This window comes from Chanodichthys erythropterus, chromosome 16, assembly GCF_024489055.1.
Source record: "Chanodichthys erythropterus isolate Z2021 chromosome 16, ASM2448905v1, whole genome shotgun sequence".
NCBI lineage: Eukaryota > Metazoa > Chordata > Actinopteri > Cypriniformes > Xenocyprididae > Chanodichthys > Chanodichthys erythropterus.
The window spans coordinates 17,839,485-17,860,660 of NC_090236.1; the positions used below are offsets into that span (position 1 = coordinate 17,839,485).

Consider the following 21,176-nt stretch of genomic DNA (forward strand, 5'->3'; position numbering starts at 1 on the left):
TCACTTTACGACTTAAAGGTGCTAAAGAGGATGTTTTGTTTTATACATTTTTGCAATATTACTTGAAACTGTCTTTACTAACTGATAAAAGACTATTTATTAGGTGCAATGGGTCTCATTCATGAAACAAGAGCAGAACGAATTTTTGTGTAAATCGTGTGTAAAGTGGTTCTGGCGTAAATTTTCGGATTCATTAAAATGTTTGTATTTTCCAAATGTTAGTTGGTACGAAAGAAATCTACACCTGCACCCAGTCACGTGTAAATAGTGCGTTTAACATCCGAACGTTTTGCTCATTAATAAGGCTGCATTTTAATTCACCTTAATAAGGTACATATTTACACCATGAAAAAAATATTATATATAGTAATCACATACATTTTTTCTTTTTACTTTTGTTGTGAGAGCCAGAAATAAGCTGCATTCACGTCACCTTGTATTTACCGCTATCTTGAAATGACGTTATATTCGGAGCTGTTCACTTCCTTTTGGTCCTTGGACTGGAAATTATGCGTTTCCATGGCACCACTATCAACGCCTAATAAATCAATCTACAGCGGTCAGGTGGTATAGTGGCCACATGTTACATGTGGGAGCTTTCAGAAAACTCCCAGCTTACAAACTGTAATTACGAACTCTACGAGGACGTGAACGCTTTTTACAAGCTAGAATCTTGTAACTACAGGAATTACGAGGCCGCGTGAACGCACCTATAGCATCTGCAAACGGAGCACTTAAATCAAATAATGAATTGATTTCAATAGGGCTGGGCAAACTATGGAACTTGTTTCCTATAAAATGGCCAAAATCCTTCATTTGGTGTCATGAAATGATGCCCATATATAGTTGTCAGTCGGATTTAATGGGCGGGATTTATGGTAATTGAGAATGAACGTGCACGCGCGTCCCATTTACGACTGATTGGAATTCATTAACACACACACATTTCACTATCACTTCTGACGTTTACGAAGTATTTGTGAATCAGGAGAGTTTTCGGGAAAGTCTGTTTACGCGCAAATCACTCACATATTTACTCGTATATTTACGAATGTTTCATGAATGAGACCCAATGAAAGTAATAATATTAATATACATCATCTGTGCACGAGGTAGGGCCTTAAAAAAATCAGCCAATCGTTTACGCAATCATCGCGTATGGATTGGCCCTCTGGCTTGTCAATCACTGCCGCGACGTTCCTTGCGAGAGATGACCGCGGCTGCACGCTCCAGTAACTTTCCACACTCCACAGGCACTGCATGCAATGTTTTTGTCAGGAGACAGGAGTAACAACTGCAGATTATGAGTTACCTGCAGTGAGTCCGACATAATCAATCCAAAAACACGACACAGCGAATGCCGGTGGTAAATGCCGGTATACTCGCGCACGAGTTTTGGGAGGCGTTCCTTTGAAAAGCTGTGAAGGAGGGGGGCTGTTCTTACGCATGCGCTCATTTCAAAAACTCAGTCTTTGGATTCTCAGTCGACGAAAAAATCCCCTCTATCACCTTTAATATAAGTTTTTTTTACAGTCTATGCTTAATATATATAGTCTAGTCCAAAATATATTTTTTTGCAGAATGCTGAATAATTTATTAATAATTCAGTGTATAGAGGTCTATGTTTGGATGAATATTTTGGTGGGGCTCTGCCCATATGGGGCTACTGTAGCCACGATCGGCTAATCTTTTCACTATTTTTCATATTAATGAAGTAATTGCTGTTTGTGAATCGTAGGCCATTACTGTTCACTGGAAAGTTTTCTTTTATTTGAACGGGTCCTCTCTTAATAAGCTCACTGTGCTCATTATCTGAGGTGTTTCTGCCAGAAAGTAGGATCGTCACTAATTAAAGGTGCTCTAAGTGATCCTGGGTGGAGTAATTTCCTGTTGATGTTCGAAGTGTTGTCAAACAAAACAGAGGCTAGCTAGACCCTCCCTCCTCCTCCTCCTCCCCTCCTTGCTTCCTGAAACAGTCATGAACGCGCATTTAAAATCATTCTTGTTGGTTATTGGCTGGAGCATGTTTATTATGTTTCGTCGTCCAGGCTGCACCAGTTTGTTTTTATTGCCGTTTTCGGAGCTTGTGGCGACTACAGAGACCGCAGTTTTTACAGTGTGTTCAGGGGACAGGCAGCTAGCGGATAGTGAGGAGATGTTTGCTGTATGTGACAAAAAATGTTTTGACCTAAAAACACGTGACATCACTAAGAGCACCTTTAAAACTCCATGTGCTATTCGCGTCTGTGCGCTGTTCAGGTTTACGGGCTACACTCATCGGCACATTGTCATCATTTCCCGGGGCCGTGAGTAAACTCATCAAAGATTGTATTTAAGAATATACTCTAACAAGAAGCAAAACTCAATAGAACGTTCTTTTGAAACACTGGCGCCCAGTTGCGGTCCTGTGTTTCCGCCATTTTGGGGTGAGAGTCGGCAGTCCACTAGTTTCTATGGCAATATCAGCTGCTTTGTTAAAAAAAACGTACTTTAAATCTGAAATCCAACCTGAATGATGACAACACAGAATAAACACTAGTGATCATCAAATCCTTTTTTCAGTTTATTTTACACACTTTGTGTTTAAGTCTTCCACTTTTTTCACAAAACCTTTGCTCTCTAGAAACCCAGTCAGTTTGGATTAAAATTCTTTAAAAGGCTTATAAACACTGAATTATCACCAACATATGAAATTAAATTAAGGACATGCATCAGAAAAATTGGGAATGTTGGACAATAAATATATGAATATAACAGCTTGATTTTGCAGTGTTGTCTAATGTCTGTTAAAGCAAAAGTGTCCAAAAGTGTGAATTATGCGATAATGGACACACCAATGCATCGTGTATTATAAGATCATTATGTTTGTAGCGTGATCCATTAAAACGTACAATAAAAATATATATTTCATTTCAGACCTAGATATTATTAGGCTACTATTACTCCACTAGGTCTAAAATATATTGTTTGTGCAAACATGATGATCTTAAATGTATTAATTATTAATTTACTATTAATAAATGTGTAAAGTTGCATAAAATGGAAATACTCAAAGTAGGCTAACTACATTACCTCAAATGGAGAATGGTTGGATTCCACAACTGGTAAAATAAAACGTATATAAGACAATACAGCATTTAATGTAGGAGCCATAAAGTTTACTGATGGCTTCTGATTTGGCAGTGAAATTCACCGATTTTGGGTGCGTAAGATGTGAAGGATTCTATGATCCAGTTAGTATTTTCAGCCCATAATTGCGGCCGCGCTAAAGGAGGGCCATCTAGTAGCTGTTACCCAAAAAGTATCAAAGTGCCGCCTCTTGGGTTCTAAGCTCTTTGATGAGAGGGTCTAGTGGCAGTGACATCAGTTGCAACATTCCCTAGTCTGCCTTCTCTTAAAAAAAATGCATTTTTATCAAGCTAAAATCTGCATATACCCTGTCTCAATCAGCTCCCTAGTTCAGTAGTCAGGGCACTGATGCATGCCAATTAGAAATGTGTCCGAGTGTGGACCGCCTTTCTGTGATGTCATGCCGACGTGTGTCAAAACACTCTTGTGACAACGAGGCGGCCGCATCGTACAGTTCTCTACAGGACAGTAATAGAATTTACCAGATCAGTGGGCAAGGCCATAAACAGAGGGGTGTTTTTGAAAGCGTTACCTGAAAACAAAAGTACAGAAATGCCTACTTTTGTTCCACAGAGACTTCATAGGCTGAATCCCAAATGGAACTTCTATGCACTTTCGGTCTTGTGGACTTAAAATGGCTGCCGTGTTCGTGTGTCCGTTAAGTCGCGAGCACCCCCTTTGCGGCTGCTATGCGCCCTCAATGCACACTTCAGCTGAGCCCGCAAGTCTGCGAGCTACACAGAGGACTTTGCTCGGCAGTCACAGTGGCATTACGTCACGAAAGTGCAGACTCAGAGGAAGACCGTGAGGGTTTAGGGTGCCATTTGGGATTTAGCCATACTCTTGGATTCTGCAGTCAGGCGCAGTTGCTCTCCACCTACTGCACTGATCAAAAGCATGATGGGAGACAACTTGCTGATGACACAGATTAATGCTCACTGGTTTAAACAGCCATTATACATTGTTCTCTTTTAAAATGTTTGATTTTAAAACTCTGATATCATGTTTTTATGTGAATAAATACACGTCAGCAGCGTCTGGGTCCAAAGTTGCCCTGACACACCAAACCGAAGCTCGATACCCGAAGGCCAAGTAGCATGTCCGTACTGCGTCGCGTAATAAGAAATGCCTTTCCGTACCAGCAGGTGGCAGTAGCTGAACAGCCAATCAGAATGATCAGATGGCCCAACTGACCGACGAGCTCCGATGCTGATTCGACATGTCGAATCGGCCGAAAAAAAAGCAGACAAGGACCAACTTCAGCCGATGGTGCGTACATGTCGTGCGTACTTAAAAGCGTGTTTGAATATGCCTACCTACTATATAATTGGAGAAAACAGTAAGTAAAAGGAGTAGTATGTCCGAAACGTCAGAGTATTTATAAAACAGTAGGCGAGAAATCCCTGGATGGCCCAGATTCTGAAGTGCAGATGGATCCTTTATCCCAGCCTTCCCAGGAGGCCATGAAAGAGGATACGTCATGGAGGCGTTTGGCCGGTTCCCGTGGTTCCGGGTGTAGGGAGCGTGTTGACGGGTGGTGAGTTACAGCAGAAATACTGTAAATGTAACTGAATGGCTTCAGTATCTGTGGAAGATGGATGGATTATTGAGAAGGACATGGAATGACAAAAGGTTGCAAATAAGCGTAAAAAGAAAAAGAGTAGTAATTCAGAAACAGATGATATAGCTAAAAAAGTAAGAGGATAACACAACATCAGAACAACATTCAAAGTTATTATTTGAGGATAATTTCCATCTGATATCGATAGCTAAGGCGATAGGTTAAGTTTGCTAAATATTTAAATAACAAATGAATATTGATTCAAACCATCAAAGCACAACAAGAGAAGATTCTAAAGATGCAAACGATAGACTGGAAGAAAATGAGGGCACACATTCCCGGAGCAGCAACAAGGCAAAAAGGGTGTTCCCATATCGATAACCAAGGATGAAATCAAGAAGGAATTAAGAGGGGGGAAAGTCAAACACGTAAAGAGGTTAATCAATAAAAAGGATGGAAATAAAACTGAAACACTGTCATTCATGATTGAATTTGAGGATTTGTTAGAATTTTCCAGCTTCCCAGTAAAGGAATATGTTCCTCCAGTGATAAGATGTTTTAAATGCCAACATTTGGGACTCATTGCTAATCAATTTAAGGGTAAAGAAAGGTGTGCAAGGCATGGAGGACAGCACAAAGTGTGGAAAATATGTCCCAGTTAAATTCTGTAACTGTAGAGAAACAACATAGTGCCGCATACAAAGGATATGTCAAACAAAAACAGGCCAAAGAAGCTCAGAAAGACAAAATTATGAATACAATTTCATTTTCTGAAGCTCTAAAGAAATGTGTGGCGACCAGGGCGGGCGAGAGCCGTGAGGGAACGGTGCGAGGCCGGTGGCGCGAGTGTTAATGAGCTTCACCTGGGAGGCGCACCGGCCTTGAGTCCCTCACGGAGGAGCTCCGGGAGCATAAAAGGAGGAGCGACTACCGTGGAGGACGAGAGAGGACCAGGCCTGGACTTTATTTTATGTTTTATTATGTTTGTGTGGCCGGCAGACGTCCGCGAGGGTCTGCCGGCATTACTTTCATTTTTGTTCTTTGTTTATTTTGGATTAAAGTTTTGTTGAATGTTCGCCGGTTCCCGCCTCCTTCTTCCCATTTACGAACTGTTACATTCTCAAGGCCGGTGCGCCTCCCAGGTGAAGCTCATTAACACTCGCACCACCGGCCTCGCGCCGTTCCCTCGCGGCTCTCGCCCGCCCTGGTCGCCACAAAATGATCTAAGGTAATCAAAAATAAACAAAGTCTTGGAAATAAACCTGTAAAAACAGAAAAAGAAGTTGGAGGTCAAGGTTTTTTGAACAAACCCCCTCATCAATGCAACATAAAAAAGAGACACTGTTAGTGGACAGAACAGTAGTAGGCTATACGTAGGAATTGAGCAGAACGATATAGAAGCAGCAAAGAAGTATCTAGGAGTTTCTAGTTCAGAAAGCAAGGCTATTTTTAAATTATGAATTCACTAAACTAAACTAAACAAGCCTCTTGTCAGGGCATTGTGTACACTTGTCAGCCGCAGCACTAGACATATATCTACAACTTTCCTGTCTTTTTACAATTCTGTTTGCCTATAATTGTCTCCTAATTTTATTTTCTGTCTTGTCCATTTGGTTACAAGGCTTAAGGCGAGACACCCCAGGTGAATAGGGTAAAAAATTTATTTATTTTTTTAAATCAACTAATAGCTACTTACCCATACTTCCCCAGCTGACTGAGTACATTGAAAATTGCTAACATAATTTTTATTACAAGTTTTTTGAAATGTTATGTTTAAATATGCAAAAGAAACGTTATATTAAATATGCTAATTCGCATACATTTCTAGAACTGAATATTGGATGAAGTCAGATTAAAATTTCTAATTCTATTTTTTTGACATATTAAATTCAAAGGTTTTTACAGAGGTAACTATTTTTATCACTCCATAAATCAGAAAATACTATGAACAGCCAGGAGAAAAAAATCATTTTGAGAAAACTGCCTTTAAAGATATTTACTGTAATTGAAATTTACAGACGCAAATAGATAAAGTGCTATAAAATATACACTTAAAAGTGTATTTTTCATGTTTTCTTCCCACCAGTCTGAAAAAAACACTATGAAAAGCCAAAAAGAGCACAATCTCAAAATTGACAGGTGCATGAAAAAACAATGTTTTTGCCAGTAGTGTCCCCCCTTAAAGGAACACTCCACTTTTTTTTTTTTTGAAAATAGGCTCATTTTCCAACTCCCCTAAAGTAAAACAGTTGAGTTTCCGAATCCATTCAGCCGATCTCCGGGACTGGCGATACCACTTTTAGCATAGCTTAGCATAGTTCGTAGAGAATACGATCCAACGTCATGCCGCGTTGCATGATGGGGTGGCGGCGCCATTTTGACAGGATCGCTCCCTATTACTTGCACTGAAATTAATACGGATACTTGCTTACCTTTTGTTTTGTTTCTGCCATTAAGTGGAACATTCATTTTTTAATGGTATCGTTTGCAGGGAATAGAAGTTATTTTATTGCATCACATGATAATTTTGTTTATTTTATTTTTTTCACTGAAGTTTTGTAGAATTTCGTTTACAGTGTTGATCTGTTTACCGTGTCGCAACGCTGGTCGCTCGTGGCTGCTTCAGCCATCATATGAATATCCAAACAAATCTATGTGTTCAACAAACTAAGAGAAGTCGATTAATTTACTTGTTGGAAACATTTAAATGATGCTTAAACGGGCCTACAACTGCTGTCATTGTAAATATTCCCCTTTTCCATGATCACAGAGCAGGAGAATCAGAGATTATGGTCAAATCCAGTGGACAGACGGACATGAACACACTGTATTTTTATATTTATTTCAACAAATGACAACCAAAATCAAAACCATAGGAGCTTGTCAACAGTTTATTCAGGGCTCGTCTGCACATCTTTTAATATTATGTCATAGTACACTAAGCCAGCGTTTTAAAAATGTCCCCTTGCAAGGAGCCACTACTAAACTGTTGACAAGCAAAAAAGTGGAGTGTCCCTTTAATAGAATTTAATTTTGCTCAAACATTTGTTTGTTTGTTTGTTTTTGTTTCAACAAAACCCCATGAAAACTGATTGAAACTGAACAAATAAAAATAAAAAGCAGAACCAAGTCACCAAATGCTATTGTACACTGTGACATTAGTTTCAAAATCACAGTTGAAGTGTTGTGAAGTGACAAGTGACAAATAAAGAGTCTGATGAGAAACACACACTCATAAAGAAGAGTACCAACACTACAAAAAAAAAAAAAAAAAATCGTGAATTGCCTTATGCTATAGCCTGGAGGAGGTCCAAACAGCAAAAATGACTGGGAATTTGATAAAGCCGATATCCAACAGTTGCAAACAAGAAAATCAAGGAAAAATGACAGCAATTATATATACCATATTTATTCACTTACATAGAATTACCAGATTTAATGGAACATTTTCAAGCTGTTAAATCCAGAAGTAACTAAACTTGAAAGTGGGTCAGACCTCTGTTCAACCACAAACACCAGGCTGAAAAAAAAACACCCATTGTTTGTCATGAGAGAAACATTTAATGTACTTGAAGTGCCACTCCGAACAAAGGATCTGTATCTCACTGTTATGTATGGTATAACTTTCAACATACGATCATTTAAAATCATTTCATTTTAAATCATGTTTAATTTTTATATATGCATGCAATTTTATGTTTTATGGAGTTTTTACCATTGGATTTATGATCTATTAATGAAATATTGAAATTTTGAAAACCGCAATAATGATTTTATTCCTTTATTTATTTATTTATTTTTTCTCTCTTCCCAGATACAATCAAATATGGAATTGTCAGGTGAGTGTGTTAAGGGTGGGGGTGTTTATCTATCCCCATTTATTTTGTTTTACTACAATGGGCAGTGTGGATGCAGACTATGGCTGAGGAAAGATATATAAGAAGTGAACTCGCTATGGAAATAACATACTTTAAAAGAATAAGTGTGAAATTAATGTAATTTTTGCAGACACAATTGCATGTTATTCACAACTGAATAAAAAAATATTATTTTAAAGTTATATTAAATGCAGTTGAACTTAAGAGTGCTCTTTTACCCACTTTAGTATAGGACTTAAGTACATTTACATCTATTGTCTTTAAAATATATAATTAAAGCTGCAGTCCGTAACTTTTTTTGGTTAAAAATTATCCAAAATCAATTTTTGAGCAAGTACATAACCAGCCAGTGTTCAAAACTATCTAATTATCTTGTCTCGATTCACAACAGTAAGCTTGTAATAATGTTTTATAATAAGAGCGACATGGCGGATTTAAGCGGAAATTTGAGCATGCAGCATGAGCAATTTGAGCAATTTCATGTCCGTAAATTAAGGAGTCCTGTCGAGCGGCTAGTCAGTTATATCATGTGAGGATGCTGCCGGTAGCGCCACATTTATAGCCTTTTCTCACAGCAGCTGAAATAATTAAACTTATCATTTTGATGGCGGATTGTAATCCAGAAAGATCCAAATGACAATCATCAGTGACAATTGGAGATTCACCCGTAGCCAAAAAGCAAAAGACTTCGGACTGTGGAGTGATTACAGAAATTGAAATCTACAGGTAATGCTACACACTAAATACACAGACAAGCAGTGCTGATGTTGTTAACAATAACAATTTGAGAACAATATAACAGTAATAATAATTTGCACGGTTTGACATGATCCGAGCTAAGCGATCGTTAGATCGTTAGATAGTTGGCCTAATGCTTTCTTCCTCAGTTGGTCAGAACAAAATGTTACTTACTTGTTCAGATGATATTTTCCAGTGAAAATTCTTTGGTATTTATTGGTCATACTTTCAAGACGTAGAGTCTGTGATTCTGAAGTACAGTATCCACAGCGTGCGGTGACTGACAGCAAACATTAGATTCATCCGCGCTGATGAGCTGTGCCGAGGCACAACGCACATACAAATAACTGTTCCGCATATGACTGCAATTGCATGTTTCAAACAGAGATGGCGACAAAGAGGAAAAGATAGCGGACTGCAGCTTTAAAGTGTAGGCTGCTGCCAAACATACTGACAGGCATTTATGGTAAACTAAAATATAATCTAATTTCTATTAAACTTGTTTGTCATGTATTTAAGTATATTTGTAATTACACATTTTTAATGAAGTTGTAATTTAGTTCATTTTAAATATTAACTTGTCAACAACTATACTTTTAAGATTTTAAGTCCACTAAGTGTGCATTCAATACAATTAAGTGCAAGATAAATGTAAGTGCATTTAATCAAGTAATTATTGATTTTTTCAATGTCTCTAGCATCAAAATATGCATCAGTGTAATATATATAGAATTTAAAAGTGTAAACAATCTGAAGAGTATATGAAGTTCATAAACCTGATCGAATGTTGCAGGAAGGATGACATCCATTCTCATTAATAATACACGATAGATTTCAGTGTGTACTGTTCATCAAAACTGTTTGATACATAAACATGTCTGTTTATGCTTCACTAGAGGACACCGCAATGATACCTTGCCCAGACCCGTACCACTGTCCCTCTCAACTGGAGACCTTGACTTTGGTCAGATAAGACTGGAAATGCTTATTAATATTAATAATTACTTATGTTTATCATTATATGTTACTCTGATTAGACAAATGCATTTATTTTACACAGCAAGACACCTGTAATTTTCATGTTTGTTTTAGATTGATCAATTGTTTGTCTACAAAGAAAAAACTCTGGAAGAAAGTCTTGTAGAAGGTTTGTTCATCAGCATTTCATGAATGAATTCAAAAGAGCAACATACTTATCTCCTACCTTTTAATTTCTTAAAGGTTGCTGTGGAATAAAGTCTAACAATAGATATGAGGTGAAGGATGACATCGGGAACAAAGTTTTTACTATTCTTGAGGACAACGATTGTTGTAACAGGACTTACTGTGCTGCAGCACGTTCCTTCATAATGAATGTTTTTAACGACTCAAATCAAGAGATCATCAGACTGGTGCGACCATTTGTTTGCAACTGCTGCAAAAATGAGGTATGAACATTATCCTTGTCTTGTTTATCCCTTAATTATGTTGTTCTGTATGTTATGGTGTACGTTAGGGTTGATTAAACTCAGTCCTGGAGGGCGAGTGTCCTACAGAGTTTAGCTCCAACACCAATTAAATACACCTAACTAGACATAGAAACTTTCTACAGGTGTTTTGGAGCTGGCTGGAGCTAAACTCTGGTGTATGTATATTTTAGCTGGAGGTTCAGTCTCCACCGGGCGTTACCATTGGATACGTTCAACAAAACTGCCATGTTTGCCTACCTAAATTCACAATTGAGAATGAACGAGGTGAACCAGCTTTTAAGATTGCAGGATCATTTTTACCTTCCATGTCCTACTGCACGGATGCAAACTTTGAGGTGATGCACATACACTCGGACACAAGTTTCAGCTTTCCATTGACTTTTATTTAAAATAAAATACTTGCATGTAATAGATTACCTCAGAGATGATGTGTTTTTGTAGGCCAACCCGGAAGTTAGCGGCGCACTGGTTCCCTAGAATGAAAGCCTATGCATTTTTCCCATAGACTTTTGAAAAATCGCAAAAAATAAGCTCTGTGTTTAACAAAGGCTAATGACACTAACACCTTTTGTCTATCAAGATAATCTTTACAAGTTAACACAACATTTATACATTTTGAAGCCTAAATAAAGTCGGCAGATATAAAAAGCTAACAGTAGGCTTTAAACGGACTACAGCAAACCATGATCGCAGATCAATGTCACCACCACCAAGCTTCCTCTAACTTTATTTGAAAAAAAAAAAAAAACGTTATTTAAAAACATGCTCGCTGATTATGATCTGCGCTGTGTACTTATCCACTTTTCATGAGAAATGCTGTCATGATGTCCTGTTTGTCATGATGATGTCTAAAGTCCCCACCAAAGGAAGTAGTCCCTTTTAGCAACTTGTTAGCAACCGCCGTTTTTAAAGCAGAAGTAACATTTTTTACCTTCATAAATAGTTTTCTAAGTCCTTATGATGGTTAATTGACTTGTAGTGGTGTGTTTGAGGCGTGCACTAACCCCTTCTGGCACGTCTACGCCAAAAAACAGCACTTGCAAGATGAGCTGCGCCAACCCGACACAATCTCGCCTCATGTTCACGCGAGAGTGACAAAATGCTTTACGGTAATTCAAAAACAATGTATATATTATGACTTTATAAGACAATTTCGAAAATTACCCACCTCCTTCAAGATTTCTTGTACTGTATTTGCAAAAACCTATAGATTTTAAGGCAATGGAACCGGAGGTCCTGAAATGCTAACTCGCCTCTGGGCTTTGCATACAAAAACGCGTCTCTGAGGTACTCTATTGTAGCTGTAATTAATTTCTGTAATAAGGGACCAAGCACCAAAGGCATGACTTTTTGACACATTTTTCTTTGGTTTTAAATGTCAGAGCTAACATGGTCTTATTGCTTTCTTAAACAGAATGAAGCTTAAGTTGTAAATCCAGTGATGTTTTCTGAAACCATTTAGCTAGCAACCAAAATTGTTTATGTGTGTTGTAATTACCTGTCTTACTGTGACCACAGCTGGTGTCTTTGAATGGGGCAGCAATAGACAGATCATTTGGCAAGATCGTCAGACCCTTCTCATGCTGTGGACCAAATGCAGATGCAGATTTTGTGCTGAGGTTTCCAAGAAGCTTGGAAGTCAAAATGAAAGCTACACTATTGGGGGCCTGCATACTTATTGTAAATATTGTTACAAATACTTTTTTTTTTTTTTTTTTAAACAGTGTTGTAATATATTAATCTACTATTTGCTATTAATTTACTATGGCTATTTTTCTATTATAACTCAATTCATTTTTAGGACTGCATTTATTATGAAGAGCTACAATAACATGAAACTGTGAGTGGCAAGCGCACTGGTGTATTTTGATAATACTGTAGTGTGAAAAAGAGTGTTCTATGGAAGCTGTTTTCTGCCATGAAATAAAAAAGGTGACATTTTATCTCACAGTTTTAACTGTTTTCTCAAAACTGCGACTTTATATCTCACAATTCTGACTTTTTTCTTAGAATTGTGAGATATAAACTCAGAATTGCAAGTAATAAAGTCAGAATTGCGTGATATAAACTTGCAGTTGCGATAAAAAAAGTCAGAATTGTGAAATATAAACTCACATTTGCGTCTTATGATGCCCAATTGTAAAGGGAAAAAGGCTTCTCTCAGAATTGTGAGTAGCCTATATCTCACAATTCTGACTTTATAACTCACAATTGCATAATATATAATATATAAACTAACAATTCTGAGAAAAAAAGTCAGAATAACGAGATAGAAACTCAATTGACCCTTAGCAAAGACCCGCCCCCCTCAGTTACTGTTGCTTTGTCCGACAAGCCGTGGCGCCGGCACGCCACACAGTGAAAAATACATTGCGGAGAAAAGAGGACACTGACAACACATTGACAGACAAGACAAAGCAGGTTACTTATGATATTAAACAAAGTCCCAGCTTTCAAACTGTTTATTTTTTTTTAAGAAATTCAAACAAAAAACGTTTCGTGGCTCTTTAATGTGTCGTGACAGATTGCTGTAGCGCCTCAGCTCAAGAGGCTCGTAAACCGATCATCTCTTCCTACTAGTTAATTTATAGCATCAAATAAATGAATGAACATGAAAAGAAATGTTGTTTCAAATGCAGAAAGACGTCAGCACACACCATTTAATTCAGTTCTGATTTTATAACTCATGAGTTTATATCTCATAGATGCAACCTTGCAATTGTGAGAAAAAAACATCAGGATTGTGAGATTAAGTCGCAATTACCTTTTTTATTTTTTTCATTTAGTGGCAGAAACAAGCTTCCATAGTATTCTGGTATTTTTATTTGCATAAAAGTTATGTAAGTGCATAGTTAAGGCCATTTTTTTTCTTTGTGTGCATGTAACCTTTTTTTTTTTTTTTTTGGGTTACAGTTGGCCTACTTCAGAAAGAAGGTGGAAGACAAATGTCTACAGACTGCTTGCCAAAATATCCTCCAATAAAGGCTGAAGACAGAAGAATAGTTACTGTATATGACCAATCTTGATTTTTTTTTTGTATTGTATCCAGGGTCGTGTGTCTTGGTTATTGGTTACATGGGAATCAGTTGGTACTACATAAATACTGAAGGTTAAAAAGAGGCCTACTAACTTTAAAATTAAATATAAACATTTAAATGGTGGCTTTCAACTTGATGGATTTATTCAAACATGCATTATATAGGCTATTAAAGAACATAAAAAAATCATAATATGTATACATTTATAGGTAAAATCGAACTCCGAGCCTCCTGTACCCATTTTGTGATGTCAAACAACTTCCCTGTGCAAAGGATCATGGGGGCCCTAAGTGTCCATCAGTTGTACCCTTCGAAATCCTTATTTTCCGAATGGCCCTTTGAAGTGGCCAGTTTTGAGCACTTCGGTTTGGAACAACCCTTCAATATGGCGGCCATGATTATTTTCACTCCAAAGTGCCCATTGGAAGGCGATATATCCCGTTTGGAACGCTCTGCCAGTAACTTCCCGCGCGGCTCCGCATCCGAAGATGCACAGATGCGAGGTGAATCTGGCCGAGTATGTACGTCTCACCATACCGGCACCCAGTTTGTGCTTCTAAATTGCTTACATTTACAAAATGTGCCTACAATACCAGAAATAATCCCTTTTAATGAAAATAAAGGTCCATGTTTAATAAAAAAATTCACAAAACTAAATGAAAATGTTAAGTGGAATTATAAAATATTTAAGGGATCATTAATTTAGTTGTATACATGTTTTCATATCCATATATTTTGTTCTAATGTCGAAAGTAAATCTCATGGTTCAGGCTGCCGCTTCTCTTCAAATGAGGCTGCAGTGACCTGTCAAGACACGTTAAAGAGTGTCAGATCCATATCCTTGGCTTTTTTAAGTGGATATATGGAAATCCTTGACCTTTCCTAGTGGGTATAAGGCATATACCTACGTATCACATAGACTACACCACTGGGGGATCCCCCGAGGGAGAAATCATTGTTTATTTATTTTCCTTCAATCCTTCCATTCGAAAATGACAAATAAACACGTATTTGTTTCAGTTTATGGCTCTCTTTTATAGGAAGGTGACATTGAGGTTGCATGTTTTATCTAGAAGTGAAGCAAACACCACAGTAACCACAAACACCTACAGCTTAAGTTCTTAGTAATTCTGGTGATGTTGAGAGAAAAAACAAAACAAAAAAAAAAACACCCCAACTAGCATTGCTTGTCATGGAAAATTCAGAGAGAATGCACCAATTTAAAGCTTCTGTTGTCTTGATGAGTAAAACTTATTTTTTTCAGACCATTGACCTAAATTTTAATTTTTGTTCAATTTCATTATGCAATAATAGCTGGAAATTGTGCATTTTATTGGGCTTTTTGAGCATGACACTTCCAGTGTCCCATAAACCCACAAAAAACCTCTTTGTTGTCTGAAATGTTCCACTTTCTGTTTTACCTAAAATTAAAGATATAAAGACATTATAAAGACCGTTATATAATATACTTTTCAGCATGTGGTTGCAGCAAGGTAAAATAAAAGGCCAACCCCCAAAGACACACACAAAAAGGCATGACTGCACGGCTTACAACATTAATATACAAAATCCAACAGAGGAGGGTGAGAGGGGGCTTAGGAAGTGGACGCAGGGCTGGAAAATGGGGCAACCACAGAAACCAGAGAGGAGACAACAGTGGGAAAGTCCAGGAAGGAGATGAAAGAGGCAAAGCCATGGAGGAGACAATGGCAGGAGGACCCAGGGCCCTTAGCAGCAATCCCAGGATGTAGGCACACGGCAGAGTCTGGGAGCTATGGTGGAGACTTGGCAGTGGGGATGACAGACTGAGGTGGAGCTGATGGTGGCTCCTCTCTCTCGCAGATGGTAAAGGGGGATCCATTGTGTAACAGCACCCAGTCTAAAAATTCCATAAAGGTCCCTCAAGGACTGTCTCTGGGCAGGCACACGCTTGTCTCCGCATTGGAAAAACATGTACTGGCTGTCATCGTAATGGACTAGATGGTACAAATTCAATAAGTCCTGTGTATGTCTCTTGAGGGAGCATTCCCCCTGTGAGAGGAAGAGGATTTTTACTGCAGCTAAATCAATTTTCATGGTCCTTTCTTCTGTCAGTGTCTGTGGTTGAAGTAAGGAGAAATAAAAATAGCAGTAGTGTGGACAAAAAAACAAAAACAAAAAAACAGTAGTGTGGACACTGCTAATCTTTTATATTTAGAATGATTTTTAGACTTTATTGTTATCCTTATCTTTACAGTTATCATCCGCTGGTGTGAACTTTAGTCATGGGAACTCTTAATGTTTTTTTCATATTGTGTTTTTGCAAGGTAAGTGATTACCCATAATCTCAAAACCATCTGAAGATATGAAAAGTGCATAGAATATAACACATTGCATAATAAATGTAATGCATAATGTAGTCTTCCATGGTCCAAAAGTCAATTATACAAATGAGAGTGCTGATTCAGAAAAGCAGCAACTGCTTCAGTAAACTGATTTAAAGGGATAGTTCACCTAAAAATGAAAATTTGATGTTTATCTGCTTACCCCCAGTGCATCCAAGATGTAGGTGACTTTGTTTCTTCAGTAGAACACAAATGATGATTTTTAACTGCAACCGTTGCCTTCTGTCAGTCTTATAATGCGAGTGAATGGGAACACAATCAATAACAGTCGAAAACTCTTGCATAGACAAATCCAAATTAAACCCTGCGGCTCGTGATGACACATTGATGTCCAAAAGACAAGAAACAATCGGTTTGTGCTAGAAACCGAACAGTATTTATATATTTTTTTACCTTTAAAACACCACTATGTCCAACTGTGTTCAGCACTCTGTTAGTGAGGTCTGAACGCGCTCTGACAACGGAAGTGATGTCTAGCACTCATTGAAGTATAAGCGTGAGACATCACTGCCGTTGTCAGAACGCGATCAGACCTCACTAAGTGAGTGCTGAACGCAGTTGTACATAGTGGTGTATTAGAGGTAAAAAAGAATATAAATACTGTTCGGTTTCTCGCACGAACCGATCATTTCGTGTCTTAGGACATCAATGTGTCGTCACGAGCCACAGGGTTTAATTTGGATTTGTCTATGCAAGTTTTTTCTACTCTTATTGATTGTGTTCCCATTCACTCACATTATAAGACTGACAGATGGTAACGGTTGCAGTTAAAAATCATCATTTGTGTTCTACCGAAGAAACAAAGTCATCTACATCTTGGGTGTGCTGGGGGTAAGCAGATAAACATAAAATTTTAATTTTTGGGTGAACTATCCCTTTAATACAACAGTTCAATAAGCAAGAATTATTTAGTAATCAATTCATTTTATTGCCAGGTACTTTTGTGTTTTTGCTCCGCAGAAACATCTCTAAATTTGAAGCGAAAGCAGAATCACACTGTGGCACACATCCAAGGAACACCCAGGCCCAGCAAATCAGTTGAGTGGATGACACAATTATAACTCACCCATAAAGATGTCACTCGTTGCCATGACTGTTTGTTATTGCCTGGTTCATCAGCATAAAATTAATATTGAGTAACTTACAAGGTTAACAATTACTGTCCGTTTTTGGTTTATCAAGGCCAAAAAAAATTTCAAAGCCAAAGCAGAACCAATGCTGCACACAGTGGCAGGGCATGATGATGACGAGACCCTGTCCGAAGGCACAGACCCAGAGCCGACAGCCCATGGTAGATTAGAGAGAGGGAGGAGCCAATATGTTGTGGAGGCTGACATCAACTGGGGGATGACCAAAGGAGGCAGAGCCGATGGATCTCAGGGAGCAGATGTAGAGCCGATGGATCTCAGGGAGCAGATGTAGAGCCGATGGAGAAGAGCGACATTGCTGGCACAGGAGGACTGAGGCAACTCCGGTGTGATGGAGGACCGTGGCGACCCTGAAGGGAGAGTGGAGCCCACTGCAGCCATAGGATTGGAAGAAAGGAGTGTAGCGGAAGGTCTGCAAGTCCGTAGCGAAGGTGGAGCAATGACTGACCAAGGGGGAGCCAGTGGGATGAGGGAATCCAGTGGAGTCAAAAGGTTGAGGGTGTCTGGTTGAGCTGAAGGTGGAAGGAGCGAAGGTGGAACCAATAGGTCGACGGGCAGAGTGAGACAATCTGAGGCCAGAGGCGGAGCCACTGAATCTATCCGCTCAGGCACTGATGGTGGTTGCAAGACCTGAGGTTCGATGTGAGTGCTTGGCATCGCAGGAGATGGTGAAGGGCTTACAATCTCCAGCAGAGACAGGGCTTGAGCACTGGCTGAGAAGGGCGGTGATGAAGTCAGAGGGAGACTTAACAGGGTTGGAGGTTATAATATATGATCCAAGCAGATCTCTGTGCTGTTTAGAAACAGTGATGAAGAACCAGAAATGGGGGGTGGGAGACAATACTTCTGCGCTCTAGTCCATTAGCCAGTCCTTAGTCTCAATTTCCACCAATATACCCTCTGCCACTGATGTTGTGGTCTCACACCCCTGTCAGACTCACTGGAGGGCTCCTCTTCTGGGCCAGGTGTCTGCACTGACCTCTTATCTTCGGGCTCTGGCTGACACGCGGCGGGTGGTGGCTCCCCATCTGTGTGAGGCTCACACATGGTCAATGGTGGTGGAATGGGTTAGGTAAAAGTGGTTTAGTGGGTTTTAAACCCTAACTGGTTTAAAGTGTACTCTCGGATGTACTGACAAGCATTTATGGTAAACTAAAATATATTTCTATTGAACCTATGTCATGTATTTGAAGATTTTTGTAATTAGGGCCTGAGCACTGATGGTGTGAGGAGGAACCTACTGTAATTGCTTCGTCAATTATTCTTCATCTCCAAAATGAATCACATTTTTGAGGGCCTAAACAAGCTTGAAAAATCATGAAACTTTGCACACGTCAGAAGTGGTGAAAATGTATGTCTGCTATGGATTTCATTATTAAGTGTGGCAAAATGGCTCAATAGTGCTATCTACAAAATTTAAATTAAACACCCTTCGCGTTACGTTTCACGTACAGAAATAAAATTTGGCAGACACATGTAACAGCCTTCAAAAAAATCTGTGGAAGTGAGATATTTTGAATTTTCTCAGCAAAATTTTAGCTGTTTTTGCCATTTCCAGACGTTGCAATTTAACAAACTCCTCCTATAGCTTTAATCAAATCAACATCATATTTGGTCAGTCTAATCTAAAGGCCTTTGTCACATTAAATTGCGAAGAACTTTAGTTTTCTTTGAAGGGTGTGTCCATGGCGGCCTGACAAAGTCTGATGTTTCGTCATGAAACAGGAAACTTTCGTAAGTCAGGCACAATGTCCAACCTGCCCCAAACTTCACATGTTTGATAAGAGTCCTGGCCTGAAGACATGCTTTACACTGTAATTCACTCCCAGAAACACATTTCAATATGCCATGAAGAACCAAACATGCTAGAAACACGTTAAATCATGAAATACTTGCCTAAGTCCTAATGTATGTGATTAACATTACAAAACAGGAAGTTGTTGTAACTCAGGCATACAATGGGTGCTTCTCAGTTCTTATTTGTGCATCGTTTCCTTTCTTTGCATCTTAGCTCCACCCCTTCAGGATGAAATGGAAGGACACAAGGAAAAGACTCGAGGGTGGAGGAATTGAATCAAGTGTAATAATATCCTCGCTCCCTTTAGCATCACTTCAAAGCATCAGCCGCACTCGAGGGATCTAACCACATGTTGTTAAAGTTTGGTTATTTAAAAAAAAAAAAAAAACATTAATAAAGCATGATGCCCCGTTGAAATACGTCAGATGTAAAGTTTATTTAAACTGCAAAAGTAAAGCACATTTAAATTATTGTGACAGATATAAAGGGGGAGGAGAATGTATATGTGTCACATTTCTCAATGAGAAAGACTTCCGCAAAGGATACACCTGTTTATCTTAGCTCATGACTCCTCAGGAAGCTTCCTCACTCCTTGATCCTCGATCCTCGCCTCCTCACAGTGCAATTAGACAATTGAGATGTCCTTCAAGATGGCTGAGCTTGATCGGTTTCCGGGTCATAGGATGGAGGATGGAGGAGCGAGGAAATGAGGAAGGATATTGAGAAGCACCCAATGTCCAATCTGCCCCAAACTTAACATGCTTGAGAAGAGTCCTGCCCTAAACACATCTACATGACAATATTCAGTTATAGTAATAGCGCCACCCACTGGCAACAGGAAGTGCCATGTTTAACACTGTGATGCACTGCTAGCAACATACTAAAATATGCGATTGAGTGCTAAACATGCTAAAAACTTTCCAAAACATGCTAGCAACACTTGTCTGAGTGCTAAAGTATGCTATTATCATCATGAAACAGGAAGTTGTTTTAACTCGAGCATACAATGTCCAATCTGTCTCAAATTTCACGTTTGATAAGTGCCCTGGCCTGAAGACATCTACATGCCAAAATGTTATTATAGTCATCCAGCTGGTCGCAGGAAGTGTGGAAAATACAAATGACTGATATTGTCCTCCTATATTTATATACTTAAATGCATTTTACCCACCATGCTCTGTTTTCCTAAAGCCACCGGGTGGTGGAGGCAAGGGTGCAAGGGCCCTTTCATCGCTGCTTGCAGCTTTAATTACATATTTGTATTTATAAAGTTTTAATTTAGAACATTTAAAATATATCACCTTTAAATGTGATTTCAAACAACACACTACAGTTAAAATTATAATCAAGTACATTACATGTGCTTTAGTATAATAGTCAGCACATCAAAATAAGTGTACTTCTTTACAGCATAACAAAAGATTATTAAAACATAATGATTTAAAATCAACTTTAAAATAAAACATTAAATTAAATATTTAAAATCAACGTTAAAATAAAACACCAAATTAAATATTTTAAACTAATGTTTTAAATGAATGTTTTTTTAATTATTATTAAAACATTAACCCCCAGTTTCCCATACAAGGCTTTGGCCTAGTCTCAGACTAAAATGCATGTTTAAGCTGTTTTAACTGAAAGCAACTTGCAGCAACTTCCACTGACATATCTTAAAATCTGTCTGTGCCATTGTTCCCTTTCGATATTTCACTCGTTCTGCGTATGGGGGAAAAGTCTCCCTTTTTCCCTGCTACTGAGCCTTTTCAATAACGCAGTGTAACTGCACCGTCATTGATTCACTCATAGACAAGTTGTTTAACCAATGGCGGCGCAGCTTGCTGAGAAAGAGGCTCGCCGCCTTCGAAGAAGCTCTGCCACCGTCGAAGAGGCCCTGCAGCGGACCCAGCTGACTCGACGGTTCCTCGCAGCGGCCACGCCCTCGCCGACTGCCGCCTTCGCACCGTCGTCGAGCCGCCGCCTCCTACTTCCGCGAACCGGCCGGTTCCAAGTGTGTCTCTTGCCGCCATCCGGCG

At 38.9% G+C, this 21,176-nt stretch overlaps 1 protein-coding gene across 2 annotated transcripts; it reads left to right on the forward strand.

Moving 5' to 3' along the window:
• The first annotated feature begins 6,335 nt into the window (after window positions 1–6,335).
• On the forward strand, window positions 6,336–13,782 carry si:ch211-71m22.3 (uncharacterized protein LOC100148868 homolog). 2 transcript variants are annotated; one of them, XM_067364199.1, is made up of 9 exons: window positions 6,336–6,341; window positions 8,505–8,529; window positions 10,203–10,270; window positions 10,399–10,453; window positions 10,528–10,733; window positions 10,946–11,110; window positions 12,294–12,455; window positions 12,577–12,615; window positions 13,689–13,782. In XM_067364199.1, the coding sequence occupies exons 2-8, from the start codon at window positions 8,517–8,519 to the stop codon at window positions 12,604–12,606; spliced, it is 699 nt and encodes a 232-aa protein (XP_067220300.1). In that variant the 5' UTR covers window positions 6,336–6,341; window positions 8,505–8,516; the 3' UTR covers window positions 12,607–12,615; window positions 13,689–13,782. The 2 variants fall into 2 exon arrangements, with proteins under 2 accessions (XP_067220300.1, XP_067220299.1); XM_067364198.1 differs by lacking the exon at window positions 12,577–12,615 and having other exon boundaries at window positions 13,689–13,773.
• The last annotated feature ends 7,394 nt before the right edge of the window (window positions 13,783–21,176 follow it).